Source organism: Dromaius novaehollandiae, chromosome 12 (genome assembly GCF_036370855.1).
Source record: "Dromaius novaehollandiae isolate bDroNov1 chromosome 12, bDroNov1.hap1, whole genome shotgun sequence".
In the NCBI taxonomy this organism is placed as follows: Eukaryota; Metazoa; Chordata; class Aves; order Casuariiformes; family Dromaiidae; genus Dromaius; species Dromaius novaehollandiae.
In genome coordinates, this window is record NC_088109.1 from 20609920 (window position 1) to 20629678 (window position 19759).

General features: G+C 37.4%; 1 protein-coding gene across 1 annotated transcript; it reads right to left on the reverse strand.

Moving 5' to 3' along the window:
• Positions 1–77: 77 nt before the first annotated feature.
• Positions 78–19098, reverse strand: TMF1 (TATA element modulatory factor 1). The gene is made up of 17 exons (XM_026110184.2): positions 18693–19098; positions 15312–16552; positions 13275–13378; positions 12265–12391; positions 11509–11614; positions 10728–10870; positions 10003–10169; positions 9673–9829; positions 9105–9197; positions 8103–8259; positions 7152–7344; positions 6751–6820; positions 6575–6667; positions 5523–5633; positions 4696–4842; positions 4197–4322; positions 78–3341 (listed from the first exon to the last, which is right to left on the reverse strand). The coding sequence occupies exons 1-17, from the start codon at positions 19081–19083 to the stop codon at positions 3198–3200; spliced, it is 3570 nt and encodes a 1189-aa protein (XP_025965969.2). The 5' UTR covers positions 19084–19098; the 3' UTR covers positions 78–3197.
• Positions 19099–19759: the final 661 nt, after the last annotated feature.

Here is a 19759-nt window from a genome sequence, read left to right on the forward strand (position 1 = left end):
TCATACTGCTAGGTTCATACATCCTCACAAAAAAAAACCCTCAAATTATCTCTGTGTTAAAGAAAATCAGAGCACACTCTTAGCATAAAATTTTATTTCACCCTGACCCATGTTTTATACAGTTTATACACATTTTACAACTAGAAACCCAGGGTTCCGTCTTCACCGTGCAACAATCCGTTTTGTTTCACATTCAAGATCATTAGAGCCCTTAGCAAAACATACTTACACAAATTGTAACAAACCTGCCTAACAGGACAAAAAGATTACTAGAAACTTTCATGTGCAGATATACAGGATTTTGAACATTTGCCCCTTTGCTCATAAAGGAGGCAACTTAATGCCCAAAGAAGTGAGCACGCAACCTCATCCAAAACCCATCAACATTAATAGGGGCAGCCTTTCCACTATCTTCCCTAGACTAGGGAATAAGCCCCATTTGAGCAGCATACTTTAAGTTAGCCTTTAAATTTAATTTCTTCCTATTTGCATATGCAGTGAAAATGAGGTATAAATTAGTTGCTTGAACAAGGAGTATTTTAAAATAATAAATCTAAATGGAAGTGGGCATCACTTTTCTGACTTAAATCCTTTCCTTTTGCACATGTTACTTTTCTGGGCAATTTCAGTAATAGCAAAGAACTTAAGGTGTCCTGGCACATGTTAATGTTTCTTCAAAACAAGCATACCAGAATTATAATCAAAGATAATCAAAATGGAGAATACTTAGAAGTCAAGGCTACTTTCCAACAGCTACTTTGTTTTCTAAGGCTTTGATGATTAAGATGCAGTAAGCCACTTGATTCTGATGCGCTAGTAAAAAGGCTGCACTGAAACGGAATAAAGAATCCAAAAATAGTCAAGTCAATTTATATATTTACATCTACTTCTTTAGAATTTAAAAATCTAATATATCTGGCAAGTGCTTTTAGATATAAAACAGTTAATGCTGACTGCATGTTAAAGTTTCTAATTTACCTAACCTCTTCCTGAAAACCAAAGATAGTCTAAGTATTCGCAGAAATCCAAAACTGCACCTGTATCAGTCCTAAAAAAGTATCTACTCACACTTTACACATGAAACATTACCTTCAGAAACCATTGGCAGCAATACATTTAAATAAAAGTTAAATCCTTAATTTTTTTGGGAAAAGTCTTCCATTTTTCTCTCAACAAAACAACAACAAAAACAAAAACATGAAACAACAAAAAATTCCCAAACACAAAACAAAAAAAAATGGTGAAGAACAGCAATTTATTGATTCACTGCAATAGAAAACTGCTGGATTAAATTCCTAATTGGCACCCTAAAATTTAACCTTCCTAAAAAGTTCATTTATTAAAAATGACTGAATTTCTAACAGCTGCATGTGGTAATTTTGACTGATTTAATACAGAGCAAATCAATATGTTCCAACAAGTGGAACTTACTTTACTGTGAGTGCGTGGGTGTGTTTTAAACTTCAGGCAACCAAGCAAACTTCAAAATGAAAGTAAAGTGTTAATTTTTAGTCTTTGAGAAGGAAAAAAAATGGTTTCACCCTGGTTTCCAAAATGAAATTAAGATGATAAGATTCTTTCCCACCTCCCCAGGAAAAAAAAAAAAGCCTCTATTTTATTAAAGCAGTTAAAATTTCTATTACAGCCTGGAAATTAAGACTATTTTTAGTGTTCTTACTCTATTGCTTTACTGAAATACTCAAAATATGTCTGAATCTCAAACTGAACTAACTAGGCTTTTCCACAGACGTACCCTTGCCTATGAAACTCCAGACACTATCCATTCTCGCAAGCAGAAATAAATCCCTCACATATGCAGAAACATTGTATTACTTAAGCTTTTCTCCAGAAGCAGTTTCTCAGCATTCACATTCGTCGTCTCTTTCAGTCCACTGAACGCACAGGCAGGAACAGAGTTCTCTAACACAAACTACAATGCACACAGATGCAAAAGAAACCTCTCTCAGCAGAGACAACGGTATGATAAGCAAAGAATTTCAACTGCAGAGTATTTCACACGAATGTCTACCACTGGTAAAATCCTGTGATGTAGTGAAATATTTGCTGTCTGGAATGCTGAGAGGAAGAAGCAAGCTGCTTCCTCCGATTCTCAGCATTCCCAAGGGTCCAATTCAAAAGTTTCCTCTGACATGACCCAAAATGTAGCTAAATGTCAAGCTATGTGGATGCTATTTGACCAATACCTTACTTTCGGAATGGCATGAGAAATACTTAGCAGCCACTGGAGACCAGCTTGAGAACTATATTAAGTCACAGTACAGTTTTTCCAGAAGTCTAAATCTTGTTCTTTATATACAAGAAATGATTACATGAGAGCAGCAGGAATTATTTAATTTAAAAAAAATGTGTTTTTCTGCATTCTTTTCAACTACTATTTTAGCTACTGTTAAAAATCAGCATCCAATCCTAGAACAAACACTGAATAGTTCAGATTTCTGGTGTTATAAGTTAAACGCATTTAGAGTTAAAAGCAGACCTGCTGTTTCTAGACAACTCATGAGACACAGCATGAGCTGTATACAAGATGAAGCAGTAACTATAAAGTTTCAGCTCCGAGTCTCACACACTGCTTTGGAGGACTTGGTGTAAAACAGTCATTATACTAATCCAAGTTTGTGTAAGAATAGAGAATTATCATCCTAACATGTTCAGAACTTGAAAGTACAAATCTGAGATTTTCTCTTCATAAAAATATCTACTAACTAGGCTTCAGATAGAAAGCTACTGCTATTTTCTGTTATTGAAAACTATTTGATGAGATTTTAGAAAAACCCATATTCAGAACATTTAAAAAAAGACTTCTAGTGTCGTTTTCATGAATAAAGAGTTTATGAATCAAGGGCTGCTTTGTAAAACTCATGCCTTCCAGTGCCATCTCATGAAGTAACATTCAAACATCCGTGCTACTGTTTACAAGAAAAATGGTCCACTGTTTAGTAAAAACTTAAATAAAGGGATGATTTAAAAAAAACATTTTAAATATTGCACAAATAATTTAACTGCAGACAGTACAAGACACTGTTAAAGCATTGATTTTTGTCAACATATGAACTCTATAATATAGTCACATTTTCTATAATACAATTATTATCTTTACAAGATATTTAAATTCAGCATTTACATAAACAACTATCTTTACAATTTATCATATAATAATGTGAGAGTTCCAGCAGGAGTTAATTTTGTCTTTGTTTTAAAAGTTCATCTATCTGAGTCTTGTACATGTTTTTCACATCTTCAAGATCTAGTCGGAGTTCTTCAGCCTCCTCTGCTTTCTCTCCATACATCTGAAGAATTGTATTGTATCTTTGATCCAAATCCTGCAACAACATGCAGTTTGTTACTTGACTGTTGTTTTCAATTTAAAAAATGGTGTGGCTGGGACAGTGTATTATATCACTAAGGAAAATAAGTACAGCATTTTTTTTTATCAAAGTATAACTATTCCATAAGAAAACACACAAATTCTAAAAACACTTTATGCTTTGACTCTCTGAATATGGCTAGATTTATGCTCTAGCTATAAGAGGAAGAGAGTCCAAAAGCAAAGATCCTTGACTAAACTAGTGCTGGCTTCAGATGACTTATTGAAGTGCCTTGAAATCCAACTGCTACAGCCATTAAGAAACGTGTTAGCAAATTGCACTGTCTTATCACAAGAAGAAATGCAGTTTGTGAAATGTTTCACTTGGAAGTTTAACATTACATATCTATAGAACAATGATAATTTCCAAAAGTATTTACAGTATTTCATTTGTAACTTAGGCATTCAGAGGATTAAAATATATTTGTCCTATTACCCGTATTGCGATTGCGCACTCACTCAACTTCCGTGAGCTCTTATAAATCCATGATGTTTACCAAGACATCCACTTTACTAAAGAGACAAGCCTTCCAGACCACTGTTTTAAATTAAATGAAACAAACACAAAAATGCATTCTCCTTGATTTAGTGTGCAATCCTATGTATAGCACAAATTTCTGTATTTTGAAGTGACTACCTAGTCATGGAGTAGGCATTATCATATTCTATTATGTGTATACTTATTAAAAAAACAGGATGTTTGGTCATTTATGATTAGGGACACATTTCAATATAATCCTAAATTGATGGGGTGATGATATTAATTAAACATGTCCATTTTACATCAGATTTATGATACAAATACACTTACCTTTAATTGTGCACGTAATTTTGGTATTTCCTTCACTTTCTCTTCAAGTTCATCATTTTGATTTGTTAACTTAACAAGTTCTTCTGCCATTATTGATCGCGTTTTTTCAAGGTTTCCAATTTCCAGCTAAGGTAAACACATTTAATAATTAGGAGTAGGAAAGAATTTACCACATTTGTAACCTAAGGATCAACATATTTTGATACAGTACTTAAAGATTTTTCATAGACCAGACTATGAGACAGCATCCACTTTCTTCTCAATTTTGATCAGTGTTTTTCAGATGGGCAAGTTAAATTTGCCCTTCCCCACACACAGCTCCAGCAGCTATCTTGATTAATAGAACTGTCATGGAAGGGGAAGAGTGAATGCACAGTGCTGTGAGGAACAGGGACCGAGCTTTTAGAATAAAATAAAAAAAGAAATAAAGAAAAAACAATTGAATTAATCATTCCACTTACAAGTGCTGCATTCAGTTAAATCTGAGTGACTACAGTACCTGTAGATGTGAAATCTCTCCTTCTCTTAGCTTTAACTGTGATTGAAGGTTTTCAATTATACTTGAACCTGCTCCCATCCTTATAGCATCATAAAGATTGCTCCCACTAGTAGATATTGGTCCAAACGAGTGATCATGAGCATCATCCTATGAACAAAAAGTTAGAGAACCTTTAGGAAAAAAAAAAAAAACACCAAAAAAACCCCAAAACCGTACACTTTGGAACCTTCCCTCTCTGAAAGTTTTATTTTATTTAAAGTTAGACTGTTACTAGGCAAATATTTCAAGGCTTAAAGTTTGTTTCTAAAACAAAAGCTTGAGATGAATAGGTACAATCTGAGACAACTCCTTACTAGCAAGTGCTCATGTCATATATACAACTAATACTTAGCTTGGACACTGATAAGCCTATCTATAGGAAAGCAGCAGAAGCAAAAGGCTTTGCACAGACCACAACAGTCAATGGCATTGCCTAGTGAGCAGGGGTGTGACCTAAATCAGGACTGCTAGTAAAAATAAATCAAGCTGATTTGGCTCCCTCTGACCTATCAGTATTATTTCATTCTGCTAGCTGAAATTAGTCATATGAATTTAGCACTTATATATGTATATACTGCATTACTATGCAGTAAAAATTGTAGGTTCATGCTATCTTTCACAAATGCTCCATAATCATAGACATGTTGTAAGTTTTGGAAGTCTCTGCACAGGAATTAACTAGTCTAAGACCAATATGCTCTTGAAAGGGTTTCGTTTGCTAACTGAATAAAGCTTCTTGAAAAGAGAGAAAAATAAAATAGTCTATCAAAAAAGCTGAAAATACATACCTGAGAGAGGAAAGATGTCTGAAGACCTGCCATGTCAACTCCGCTTATGGAACTAGAGCGTGATATACTTGGAGTACTTGAAACAGTTTCAACTGTAAATGACTTCCGATCCTTCAAGAAAAATATCACCAGTTAGAGAGGTAAAGAAAAAGGTTTACTGCAGATGGTGAAGGAAAAGACAATGTCCTTCACTATACCAAGTACAGAACATAATCTTACAAATACCATTTTTTCCCCTTAAATCATATGCAAGTTCAAACAAGTTCAAACAACAAAGAACTACTCATGCTACTAATACCCTAGGCTAGCCTACATTCAACTAGGTAGATTTTTTTAGGAAACAAAGATACAAAAGTTGCAAACTACATCAAAAGAAATCCTCTTTCAATAGCCAAAGGAGATGCACGCACAGTTTTGTATGCCTGCGTGTTAGGAAGGACATTCTAACGGAAGGATGCCTCTTTTCTGAAGGCATATTAATGAAAACCTTTGGAGTTATGAATTCAACTTCAAAATTTCTCACATTTTACTGGTACATTTTCCAAACAGACTGACCTCTTTTACACTTGAATATCAACTGCTAATTAGCAGTTACAAAGTTACTGACTATTGAAGGCTGTTTTGTGACTTCAGTTGAAAAGCATGTCATATGTTACACACACAGTCATGAAACTCAAAATAGCAATTCAAGGGAGGCAGTGCTAGTACTCTGAGCAAAGATGACCAGTAGCTTCAGAGAAAAAACAGAGGCCCAGAGCATTCACAAATCAGGATACTAAAACAATCATTATCCATACTTTAACTCTTCACAGGTTAAATAGAAAGAATATTACTCAAGACTCATTTCAGAGATTTTCACACAAGCACCGATTTCACTGGAAATGAAAAGTAGTCATAGTAAAGAAAAAGCCAAATCCCTAACACCTAGGTTACACAGGTATTTACTGTATTGTTCCAAGTCTGTTTGGTTGCTTGCAAGTGTCAGGTTCTAGGTACCTACTAGAATCATGATAGCCCCGATAAGATTAAACAGAAATGTCAGGTTTTGGTACCTTCTCCTTTGCTGCTTCTTGCACAAAAATTGCCTTCTTTCTTTCCTGTTCAACTTTCATTTTCTCCATTTCTAACTGAGTAGCTAACAGCATCTGCAAACACAAATACAGTTTGTTAACTCCCTGCCAGCTCAGACTGCAATGATAACATAGCTTAAAGCTGAAACAGACAATACCTTTTCTTTCTTTGCATCTTCAAGGGTTTTTGCATACTCATCTTTGAGACCTTCTAGTTCAACCTCGTATCTATATTGAGGAAAGAAAGAGTTAGAGAAAGTCAGCAAGTATCTTGCATTTATTTTAGGTTCATGTACTTTTAAAATAAACAGACCTGCAATACGTGAAAATGATACGAAACTAACACGCTTCAGACAATCTTGAGTATGAAACAAAGTTTTGTTAAGAAGTTGGGCAGCTGTATCAATAGTTGTCAACATTTTGTATAATAGTATCAACACTCCAAAAGTCAATTCTTCCCACCTGAAGCCAGAGATCTGCTGAAGCTGTTTATGTGAGATGGCATAGTCCATTTCATTACAATTCTAAAGAAACACTGTTAACCAAGAACCCAACTCACCTACTGTTTTCATTTTCCATTTTCTTCAGTTTGGTTCTCTCTGCTTCTAGTTGAGCCTGAAGACGAGCATTCTCTTGCCTTAAAAGACTATTCTGAGATTCAGTAGAAGACATCTGAACTTTATTAGAAAGAAGTTCTTCTGTAGCAGCCCGTTCTCTCTCAGAAGCTGCTGCCAGAAGGGCTTGAGATTCACCTAAAATCAAATAAAGAAAAAGACAAAATTTAACTTTTTGACCAGACATCTCCAACTTGGATCAATTATTCACACATCAAAATGAAATTCAGGCCATTTTTGTCAGCTGTGTTGGATGCAATTCATTTTTTCTTTTTGGAAAAAAAGGTTCTATTTTCTGTTGCAAAGGAAATTAAGTATTTTGCACCATACAGTTAGAGGTACGATGCAATGCAGAATGAGGAGACTTTATACTCTTAGAACGTGATATATAACACAGAACCTCCAGAGAAAAACTATCTTCTTTGGCTCCACCTTTTTATTAACGTTTTATTCATTTAAAATAACAGATTGCTGCTATATCAACCAATGTCTCATTGCCTATACAAGTAAACGATTACATCTCAACCTCTACAACATGGAACCTAAACAACAAGCTCGACAACTGAAAACGCTCGTTTATTATCAGCATCTCAGTGTCCATCCTTCTTTTAGATGCTGTAAGGACACATAAGCCTTAACATCTCCACCACACAATCTTAAGTTCTGCTTTGTGTTTTAAAGAGAATCAGTGAATTACCTGTTCAAGAACCTTGGCAGAATACCCAAAGTACAATGGTTTCCCTTACATGAAAGCATTTTGGGCTCATTTCTCTTGACCCCCAGCTCTACACTTTGGGCAAATAACAAGCTCTTAATCTACCTACCACCATCTCACATCTTAAATCAAGAGTCTCACAGTTCAGTAAGAGATTAAAAAACAAAACAAAACCCCTTACCAAGTCTGTCAGAAAGGTTCTTTTCCAATTTTTCCCATGAGGAGGTCTGTGCTCCCAGTGTGGCTTGCAAATTTTCTATCTGCCGGAGAAGTGGCCGTGTAGCAGATGTAACACTTTGACTCAGTTCTTGGTTCCGACTCTCTGCTTCTTGAAGTCTCTGAAATCACAAATGAAATATAATTAAAATTTAAAATCATACGATGGATCAAAACATTATCACAGAATTCAGCCAAATATATACCATTCACTTCAGATTTTAAAAATCTGTGTGTTCAAACTAGCAGTAAAGTACAAAATCCCAAAATGTAAGTGTAACATTTTTAGATATATGATAGAACAGATCAAAAAGTTAAATTGCCCTTTCTCCTGAAATGTATCTGATCTCATGGCTGAGTACTGATACCTGAAGTTTCCCAGATTAATCAAAAATAATCCTGGCCTTGCAAGTTACCAGTTCATACCTGACAGTCCACTAAAGATTAAAATAAAACATGAATAATGTCCCTAACCTAGATGACTTCCCTGTTTTTTTTCCCTCCTTACACATCATTCAAGTATTATTTTCTTCATTTCCAACCCCAGACAAACCCCTCCGTACTCTAACATTTTCCATTACTCAGCTCACTTTTCCCTCTGGACACCAGGTGAAGCATTTTACCAACAATCTATTCCCTGGACTCTTAAGATCAAGAAAGACTAAAAGCTAAAGAGAACAGCCAAAACAAAGAAATTTTAAAGGATTATCACAATCTTAATGGCTATACTTTGTCTCATACTAGAAGGATAACATTAAGTTTAAAAAGCATCATGAAAATTCTGATTTTGTTTTCAATGTGAGATTAAAAATTTTTATTGTTCTTCCACATTGGACATATACCAAAGGTAACCAGTAGAAAAAAACCCTTATCCTTTAGACTACGAAAGTCAGGCTAGCATTTTATAACCAATTTTTAGACACTCTCCTTGCAGATATGAGTTGGTATTGTTTATTTGCTACACTACCTGTTGTAATTCACTGATTTCCTGACGTAAATAGTCTTCTTTTCTTGCTGCCTGCTGTTCTGCACGTTGCAGCGCTAGCCTCAGATCTGCTACCTAAATAAACAAGACAGATCAACACTTACCTCTTGCCAAAAATTATAGTACCATCTATTCACAGCTACAGTCCTATACCATTTTTAAACTGTTAGACAGGACAGACACATTTACAAGTTAAAGGCTTCAGTTTTGCACGTACACAGTTGTGCTAATTTATCCATCACTGGACAGTATCATCTATTTTTTCAACTTCTGCATCATAAGATTAACATACAGCGTGGCAGAGTCATTTTATTTAGACAAGTAAAATTAAAAAGATATTTTTAACTAAAAGCAATTTTTAATGTTTAGCACATCTACCACTAGAGAATGAACTGATTCACAGGAAAAAAAAATTCACTAGGTATTGCTAACTACACAAAAACAAGCTCCACCTTATACTGAATTTGATCCACTGAGGCAGATGGACACACCATTAAAGCACATTCATCTGTTCAAACAGAAAGTTTTACTCACCACATTTAAGACCCACCTGAATTGCCAAAGCTTCTTGTTGCTGCCGTGCCTCATCCTGGGCCTTCTCCAAAGCTAAACCAAGTTCCTCCTTTGCCTTCATTTCCCGACTTAGCGCTGCTTCTTGCGCCTCACTGTCCTTTGTAGCATTAGCTTTATGAAGATCAGCAAGTTCCCTGGGGAGAAAAAAATGCAATGCTTCTTATAGTTTATACAATATCAATAATGACTTTGTGAATAACTTCTTGATCATGTATCATTTTAACATCTTGCAAGCACTGCACAAGGAATAGAGAAGAAACAAAAGCTGAATGTATGCTCGAAGACAGGCACACAGATTTCTGCTTACTTGTATGCACTGTCAAGCGCTGCCTGGACACTTCTGTTCCGTTCTTCAAGATCTTCCACCTCTGCCTGAAGTTTACTAAGATCTTTTTCTTGTCGCTCTACAACACTGTTCAGTTGTTTAATGCTGTCCCGATGCTGCTTCTCAAGATCTTCCTTGCCATCAAGTACCTAGAGCACAAAAAAAGGAGTGTCAAACTAATCACAGTACATGGGGTAGACCATGCCATCTGAGCAAGGACAATGCTAACTGTGGGAGATGTTTCAGGATGAAGTTGTACACAAATGACTAAACCGATCTAACACTTTCCCAAAAGAGAAAGGTTTTGCTCCCCCATCTCCCCAGAGGACCAGGGGGCTTCTTCACCACCTCATTTCACATACTTCCTCATGCTGGTGTTGCTCCTTGCAAGATCCTGACTAAATTTACTAACCCAGCAAAAAATCTGCCCAAAATTTCCTGGGACAGATTTTGTTGATTTAAGTTAGTGAACTGAATTTGGTCAGCCTGGCTCAGTCAACACTGGGTCTAAGGTTACCTACAAGTCAGCCTAAACTGCTTTGAAATTGCTCTCTGAGAGAATGCACCCGGAAATCACATCCCAGGATTCTGAGAATCTGAATTTGAAAAGTCTCTAAGCAACAAAAAGAAGTCGTACTGTCTAAAACCTCCCCAAAAATCCTACCCTGCAGCTAATTTAAAAAAGTTTTTCAAAAACAATTTCTCACCTGTTTTAAATGCTGCAATTCCTCTTCCAATTCCTTAATCTTTTTGTTCTGTTTTGTGTTAGTATTTTCTCTCTCTTTCTCCTTTGCTCTTAGTTTCTTAATAATGTTGGAATTGTGCAACTGCTGTTTGGAAAGCTTTTCTCCTGTGAAGAAAATGCACATAAAGTTAGTGCATACTGCTTATCACTGTATGAACTGTCTCCACTCATACCTGCCCTGCTTCCCAGTCCCATAAAAATAATAATGAAATGTAAACCAAAGTACTTTTACATTTTTTCATGCAAGTTTTAAGTTTTGAATCTAGCTAACCTTGAAATGACCTGACTACATTAACTTACACTATGACAGGGTAGGCAGTGAAAGGCTTTGAAGGTGAAGAAACTTATTAGCTCACCATAACAGAAGAAAAAACATATTATGCCAATTCATTTAGTAACTATATTTTACTTCCAAAATTAAAAAGAAGGGAGATACTGTAAAAATGCCCTGAATAACGCTGTTGTCAAATTTCATCTAAATGGTGCATGTATAGCTGTATCGCATCCTGGTTTTAACTTATACCACCTTTAACAAATGCTGCAGAAACTACCCTTCCAGCCATCTATATTTGACTAATCCTTCCTGATGGTCTTTGCTATTAACTAAATGGTTTAGAAGTTCAGACATTTCTAATGTGCCTCAAATAATGTATTTTTGCCCGCATGAAGAAGGCTCACATGTGAGGGTAGCACTTCTCAAGTTATTCTACAAACTTTTTCTATTAAAAATCTTTAATTCCCACCTTCTTCCATTAATCCTTTGATTTGCTCATCTTTTTCTTTCAGTAATTCAGCAGTTTCATTACAATTAAGTCTAGTAGCCAATTCTTCTTTAACATTCTTTACTTCCTGAATAACAGAACAAAATATTTAGGACTATTTATTCATACAAACACACACACAAATTATGTATATATAGCTCAATGCATAGTAAATTATACTGATCACCTTTTCCTCTGCCCTCCTCCCCCAAAAGGCTGCTCTTAGTATCAGAGAAAAATTTAAACTCCACAAACTTTGCTGTTGCAGAGTTCTTTGCTCATTCCAAACAAATCCTACATCAGCCCTTAACGTTCCTACCAGTGAATCATCCAATCCATTCCATTCTTTGCCACCTCACTACATCCCCCAGCCATTCCTGTCCTTCAAGCCAAAACAAACACATATGTGGACACACAGTAAATGAGATCAGACGAAAAACTTTCCTTTTCTTTTTTTTACTTTTTTTGTTTTTTTTTTTTTTTTTTTTTTAAAGAGACCGACTACCTTTAACTTGATAATTTCCTAACTCAGTTCATGGCGTGGCTGCGAGAATACACGTGTCAACACAAGGAAATAACAAGCAGCCTGGGAAGCCAGGATCAGCTTATGCCAGTTCCCAATTCCGTGAAATAGCACCTGCCAGTCTTGCCTTTTTCTAGCTTAATTTTTATGGATTTCCCTCAAGAAATTTCATCTTTGTCTGAAATGAACATTAACTCCACTGAAAATCTGATTACCTTTTTAGCTGCATCTCTTTCTTTGCATGCAAGCTGGAGCTTCTTTTCAGCATCCGCTATTCGCTGAGCAAACTCCTCTTTAAGAGACGAAATGCTACTGCTCTCTTCTTTCATTCTAAACATTTCACTAATTTAAAATTAACATTTCAGAACAGTTTCGTGGTTATCTGGCATTTCAAACAGCTTGTAAAAGGTCATCTTAAAAGCTTTTAAAATAAGCGTATATTTTTACATGCTTTAACCACAAGTCAAAAAACGTGTCCATATTAAAAGTAGGAAACAAAGCTCTTCATTAATTCAGTAATTTACCTGTGAAAACAATGAAATGCTAAATCTACCAAAAATGTGTTGCCTTTCTTCTTTCAAATTAACCTGTCTATATCATATCAAGGGCAAATGAGTACATGTATTTTTAAGTTAAGATCAATTCAGTCATTAAAAAATATCTTCATACATTATTTGGAAATTTTTAAACCTAATATTTGATAGATAAGCTGGTAAATCCATCCTTTCATTTTTCCTTTTAATTTTCAACTTAATTAAATCATAAACTCATTTTTTTCCTACAAAAAGTCCTTCTACCATGCTTTCAGAGCCTACTACAATTAAAATATAAAGACCTGCTCTTGTCAGCAAATTACTTAGTAAATTGAGTTCATCCATCTGTATCTGAGAACAGTTTCCCTTAAGAGACCATTTCCTGCCTTATATCACAAAGATCTTTTATTAATGCACAAATCTGACTCTGCACCTCTGTTTCTCATTCCTACTGCTTACTGAGCGAAATCTCTCATTAGCCTTCCCAAAAGGGATTTAGGCTCCAAGAAATAACGTCATTTAAAAAAAAATCATGGTACATGCAACCTTTATTTTTATCTTTACCAAATAGCGCACACCCTTTGCAACCTTTGTTCTAGTTATAAAAAGTACTTGCTTTTCCACACTTTCTACTGTTTCTGTTACGCTAAAGTTACAGTCACACCCAATACTTTTTATATTTTCATACTTACTCTTTTAGGTTATCATAAGCTTCTTCCAGGCGTGCCTTTTCTTTACTAGTACTTAATAACTGTATTTCCCTCTTCTCCAGTTTCTCAGTCAATGAATCAACCACCTAGATTTTTCAGATAAAGATTAGATCAACAGGACAAATAAATCACAAGAGGTGAGGGCTTTCCTTCTCCTCTCTCAATTCCCTCCCAACACTATTTTAGAGCTGAAGTTCTCTTTTTTTGGAGGGGGGTGGATGGGGATTTGAAGTAAAAAACAGTGAAGCTATAATAATTTAGAACTAAGCAGTATCTGAAAATAAGGAGTCTGTTTTCTAGAATTTTAACAAAAATTCCTACTAAGTAAGCACACATGGCTCAGCTAAATTCCTCAACAAAAATCAATGGCTATATTCAATTATAAATAAAGTTTTTAAATATAGCCTTTAAAACTATAATTAACAGTAACCATTAAGACTCCCACTGGGTTCTTCATAGCACTCTTTACAGAGTCAAAAAATAGTTCACGTTGCAAGAGATCTCTTCTGTGACATGTTAGCACAAAGCAGCAGATCAGCAGCAGCAGAGGAAAGCAAATTTTCAGGCATGGTCAGGAACACTTAGCTCACATCAGTCAACATCATCTCTTAATAACAAATTTTGAGAAGTTAAGTATACAGAAATAAAGCAAACATACAAGTACACATACATTAAACGTTCTGTAAACACGTAGCTCAATAACGGCCAACGAAAGACAAAATCTGCTGTGGCCTATTATCAACAACTCCAAAGTTAGAAAAGTCAATGTATAATAGTACATGACCATGTAGTTTCCTAAGGAATTTACATTGATGTTCTGTACAATTTACACAAAAATAAATGCTTTCCTTAAAACAGAAATTAAATTAGAGGTTTTATAAACTCTCATAAACAACTGCTTTCCCCTGCTACTATCAGTAGCAGCATCGCTATTGCAAATATGCCTACAGGGCAGGGCCAAGCTAAGGGCCCAGCTATGTCACGTATTATGCAAACACATTATGAACAAGACAAAAACCAAGAAAACAGAGAAGAACATGTCACAGGAGCTCAAAATTTAAAAACAAAAAAGGGGGATAGGAAAGTGATGGAAAAATGTAGTTCATGCAACACACTGGCAGAATCAGGAAAAAAAAAAAAAAGAAAAGGAAAACATATTTCCTCAAAGCTCCAGTTTAGCTCTCCATACATTTGAGTATCCTACCCCTCAACACATTTTTGGTCATTTCATCTATTTAAACTAACCATCGTTTTCATTTCATCTATTCACTATCCACCACTATGCTTCCCCTCTTCATTAAAAATCATAGCACGCCTCCTCTTTCAAAGGAAGTTTTCTGCTAATAACAAATATTAATTTACCTAGGAAAGAGGACTTATGTGCTTTAAGCTAATACTATTTTTCATGTGTCCTCTGTAATGAGCACAATAACTGTTTTAGAATGATTTCTTAAAAAAAAAAAAAAACCTTATTTCCAAATATCACTCCTAAAATTCTAGCTATTACTAAGCCTGTAGTATATGCAACCATGTGCAAAAAGAGAAAATATCTGCAAGACTACATAAAATACAATCAAACTTTGACAGCTTGTAAGCCTATGGAAAAAAAATGCTTGCAAAATATGTATCTTGATTACTGCTGAAATACTAAAGGCTTGTAGGTCCATAATTTAGAAACAATATTTCAAGGAATCTCTTCCATCTTTCACAGAAAAAAGAATTTACATCAAAATAACTGAAGTGATACATCCAGCTCTTTCCCAGACTTCATGTTTGCCAGCAGTACTCATAATTCACAAGTATTGATAATGGTACCTACATGAAACTCAAAATGATTTCACCAGGACTCAAGTATTCTTCAACTACAGAATACCAAAGACATTATTTGTTTGTTTATTTTACAAAGTAAGTTAATTCAGCATGAATTCATTCAAAAGAAGTGAAGCTAATACCTAAAGAGATGAGAGGTGTTTCATTCATAACTAGAGGGTGTTTTTGCATAACATGTTTTACAGTTACCTTTTTAAGCTCTTGCTTTTCAGAGTCTTCTTCGAGCAGATTTTCAACAGCATCCTGCTGCAGCACAGTCTCCTCTTTCACAACCTGTTCTTCATCAGCTTGCACAGCAGCAACCAAAACATCTGGCTGCTCGGAATTAACAGGGGTTGCACTTCTCCCACTCTCTTCCATCTCAGCTTCCTCAGCATGTAAAACAGGAGTGTCATTCAATTCTTCACATTTACTTTCTACAGGATCAACCATTTCTGTCTTTGGTGCAGAAGGAATGGCAGTGACAGATGCTGAAGCACAAGCCCTGCCTGACAACTCATCATCTGAATTTATTTCACTTACACTTCTGCTATCTAAAGATTGTACGCTAAATGAATCAATTCTTTCAAAAGCATCAGAGGAGCCGCAGCTTTCAGTCAGTTTTTGAAAGTCATCTAAACGATTATAGTCTGCACAGGCAGATGTAGATAAAAGCTGAAATGACGTCTGCATTAGGTGGAGACTGGATTTCGAGTCCGCAGCTTCTTGTCTTGAACTTGCTGAGCTCTCACTTATTACACTTTCATGGTCCAAAACTTCAATATCGCTAGTTGTGGATGTCCCTGAGGAAAAAGTGCTAATTGGAGGTGAAGGTGTATTGCTTTGCCTGTCCTCAGTTTTTTGCTCCTTAGTTTCCAAACCCATGTCTTTTGTACCTGTATTAAGAGATTGTGAAGTGCTATCTAGCGCACCTCCTGCTCCATCCCTTCCAACATTGGATTTTTCATTAACAGCCTCTTCAGGTACTTTCAAATTTAGAGCAGACACCTTTTTATCAATAACTTCATTTGTGCTTGCTTCATGCTTGGCATTAGATTTAAGCACAGAATTCTCTTCTAATTTCTCCTTGGGAATATCAAGGTTTTTCAAGTCCACTAGGTCAGCTGCAGAGGAATCTTTCACTTCTGCCTCTGCTGTCACTGGTACTTCCAGCTGACTGGTGTGCAGAGATTCCTTTAAAGTGCTTTTCACCTCCTCTTTGGGTCGCTGGGATTTGGCTGGAGGTTTGGACACCACTGGATTTTTCTGTATATTTTGAACATCAGTTGGAGAGAGAAAGGCACTGAAGAAGTTTTCGGATTCATCTACTACTGTTCTCCTTACTGGTTTGGTGATTGCTGTTGGAGATATCGGCTGAGTCTGTGGTTCTGTATTTGAATTTAAACCCCAGGAAGATGTATCCCATCCTCCGCTTATAAGAGAATTCGTTCCTGAAACGAGAGAGAGACAGACATGCCAAGAACGTGTAAAATGTGTTACTTTCAATATTTACCTTTTTAGATGCAACAGTTCAGAAGAAATGTGTTCAATACCATATAACTTAAGTAAATACCATCATAATCACAAACAGCATCAATTTTGAAACTATTTCCTTACAAAGCTTAGAAAAAAACATACACAAGTTACACCAGAAATTCCAAGACTGATTATTTCAGAAAGAAGATGGACAGAAGTTTCCAGGAAGGTGAAATGAGACAATGCAGCATTTTGAAAGCCAATTCTGACAAGCCTACACAAAAAGGAAACACATTTCCTTTGTGAAGGGAACAGGGAGAAGGAATGTGGAGTCCTGCTTCCTGTAGAGATAGGAGGCTAGTCAAAACAATCTGAAAAAATGAAGTTTAGAAGTAGAAAACTATAAATATTAGAAAGGGAGGAAAGGCTTAAAAGTTATCAGCCAGTACTGTACAGAAAAATAATTTACACACAATTACTGAATACAGGGGAAAAAAAAAATCTTTAAATATTTGCAAAATATGGACTATACCACGGGTTCTGGCCCTTACAATTGCTGATAATCTTCCAAATGCCAACTGCAGTATCATTTTCCCTAAACCATGAAAGAAATAGCTCTAGTACTGTTAATGCTTTTCCTCAAATAACAACAGCATGAAAACTGACAATCCACGTTTTTATTGCTGCCATGCCTGGTTTGCAGCAGCAAAATTAAGACGTTAGTGTCATTATTCCTCTGGAAAATCACTGAACTGAGAAGTTCTGAAGCTGACCTAAACCTATATTAACAGTTAGTTACTGTTATATTTCCTGCAAATTTTCCAAGATTTGTCAACGGCAAGGATAAGAAGAATTACAGCATCAAATTTCGACCACAACCCAAACATTGTAACTGCAGAGTAAGAAAGATAAACCAGTCTGGTATCCAAAAATAACTGCCAAATTGATTTTGCACCTACAAATATAATCTAGATAACATAACTATTTCAGGCTACTTAAAAATAAACTTTTTTATGCAATAAGGATCTGGCTGTTCATATGAATATGTAAGCACAAAAACTCGAGTTATAATATTTAAAGTAAACTACCACTCTAAGAAACTGTGAATACCTATCAGCTTCAAAATCTGAAAATCAGATAATAAGTACTGTGAACATCCGATTTATTATGACCTTCTCCATGATTCAATAGCTTAGAAAAAGCTCACTGAGAAAAGTGTAAAACTCAGAAAATATTTTAGCTCCCTTTAAAACAAATACATTTTCCCTGAAAAACAAATGTAGCCTGGTCTTTGCCACTTTCCTTACAAACTCCACCAATGCTCAGATGCAGTTGAAACTTAGAACTGGTTTGGACAATTTTAAAATGCTAATAAACTAAGCCCTACGTATTTTTCTGTACACAATTCCTGTAATTCAAACTGCTGGACTACGTAAGTGACCAAAGACCCCTTGCTGCCACAAAGGAATGAAGATCTACAAAACTGAGCCCAAGCTTTGCTAAGTAACCAACCTAGAAAACACTTCCCGTTGTTTCAGGTTTTGATTTTCAGGAGTCTCTGCTGTGAGTACACCTAAAATCATCCTCCTTTTGCTAACGTATAAAGTTCTATTGCCACTACGGACACTGATTACAGATGACTTCGTTTCTCAGCCTTTTCTTTGTTCGTTTTTGTCTTAAAGGTATTATTAATAGGAAAACTTCTATTATATGGGGGCTTCTTTTTGCTTGTTCATTCCAAAAGAGCCACATAGGCTGAATCGCTCTCTCAAATTTTATGTTAACACACCAGGCACAGAAAGGAGACGCTGTCTCACAAGCGAGCCACGACGCCTTCCCCCTCTATGGGCTCCTTTCAGGTTACAAATTCAACGCCACAAAAAGCGGAAGCTTCAGAGCTCAGGCGGACCCGACTTTCAGCTTTTATCCTGCTCTTCGTGCCCGGAAGAAACCCTTAACAACCCACACTGCGGAAAGAGCATCGCTTGTTATTTATTTAACTAGACAGTTTTGCCAGGGCAAACGTGGCCGCTCGGAGGGGCGATGCTCCCCCCCACCCACCACCCACAGAGGGCGGGAGGAGGAAGGGGAGGGCAGGGCCGCGCCCGCGCCTACCGTCGCCGTAGTCGGGGATGACGGCGTCGGCCCAGGGCCCCTCCTCGGCCTGGATGTCCAGCACCCTGTCGATGGACTTCTGCGCCTGCGACAGCGCCTGCTTGGCGAAGCTGGACAGCTGCGAGGCGTTGAACCAGCTCATCGCCGCCGGGCAGAGCGGGGCGGCGGAGCGGGCCGCCCTCAGGCGCCGCTCCCCGCCGCCGGGCGGCCGTCGAGGGGGGCAGGGGGCCCGCAGCGCCCGGCCTGCGGCCTCGGCTGGCGCGCAGGGGACGACGGCGGCCGCGCGCCTGCGCACCGAGCGCCGCTCCACGTCGCACACGGGGCCGCGCGCAGCCGCGGGCTGCCCCTTCCCGTCACGCGGCGCACGGTCTTCCGCCTCGTTGCCCGTCATGGCGGGGCAGCTCGGCCCCCACTTCCGCCTCGCTGCCCGGCAGGGCAGCCAGCCGCTTCCGCCTCGGTGCTCGTCGTGGCAGAGCGGCTCCGCCCCCACTTCCGCCTCGCTGCCCGTCATGGCGGCAAGCCACTTCCGCCTCGCTGCCATCCTGGCCTGCCCCTAGAGGCTACTTCACTGCCCCGTTATTTTGTGTCAACTCCTCCCGACTAGATATTAAAACAACTTCGGTTCCCGTTTTCTAATGCTGCTGTAGCTGGTGGTTACAGAGAGGGGCTTAATGCAAATAAGTCAATTCTCTTTTAAACCTCAATACCTAAAAAACATCGCCTTAACTCCCACAAAAACAGGACATTTTAGTATTTTCAACCACTGCAGAACTGATGCATGAATGTGGCTCTGCTCCAAAGCCCTGTCTGAGCACTGCGTGGCGATGGGGCAATCCTAATTTGGTGCTGTCTTGCCATCAGCATCTTTCAGAGCTTAAACCTGGTCCAGCATTAAAAATATCAAAGCATCGTCATTGTATTACTGATTTCATAAGTGACACTGGACAATGGAGATCGTTTTATACAGCTCACGTGTGTCAAGTAAAACAGAATCCATGCTTGGTGTCAGTTAATGTCTTGTGTCGTGCACTGCTTAAAGGTCTTGGACTACAGCAGCCAAACTATGC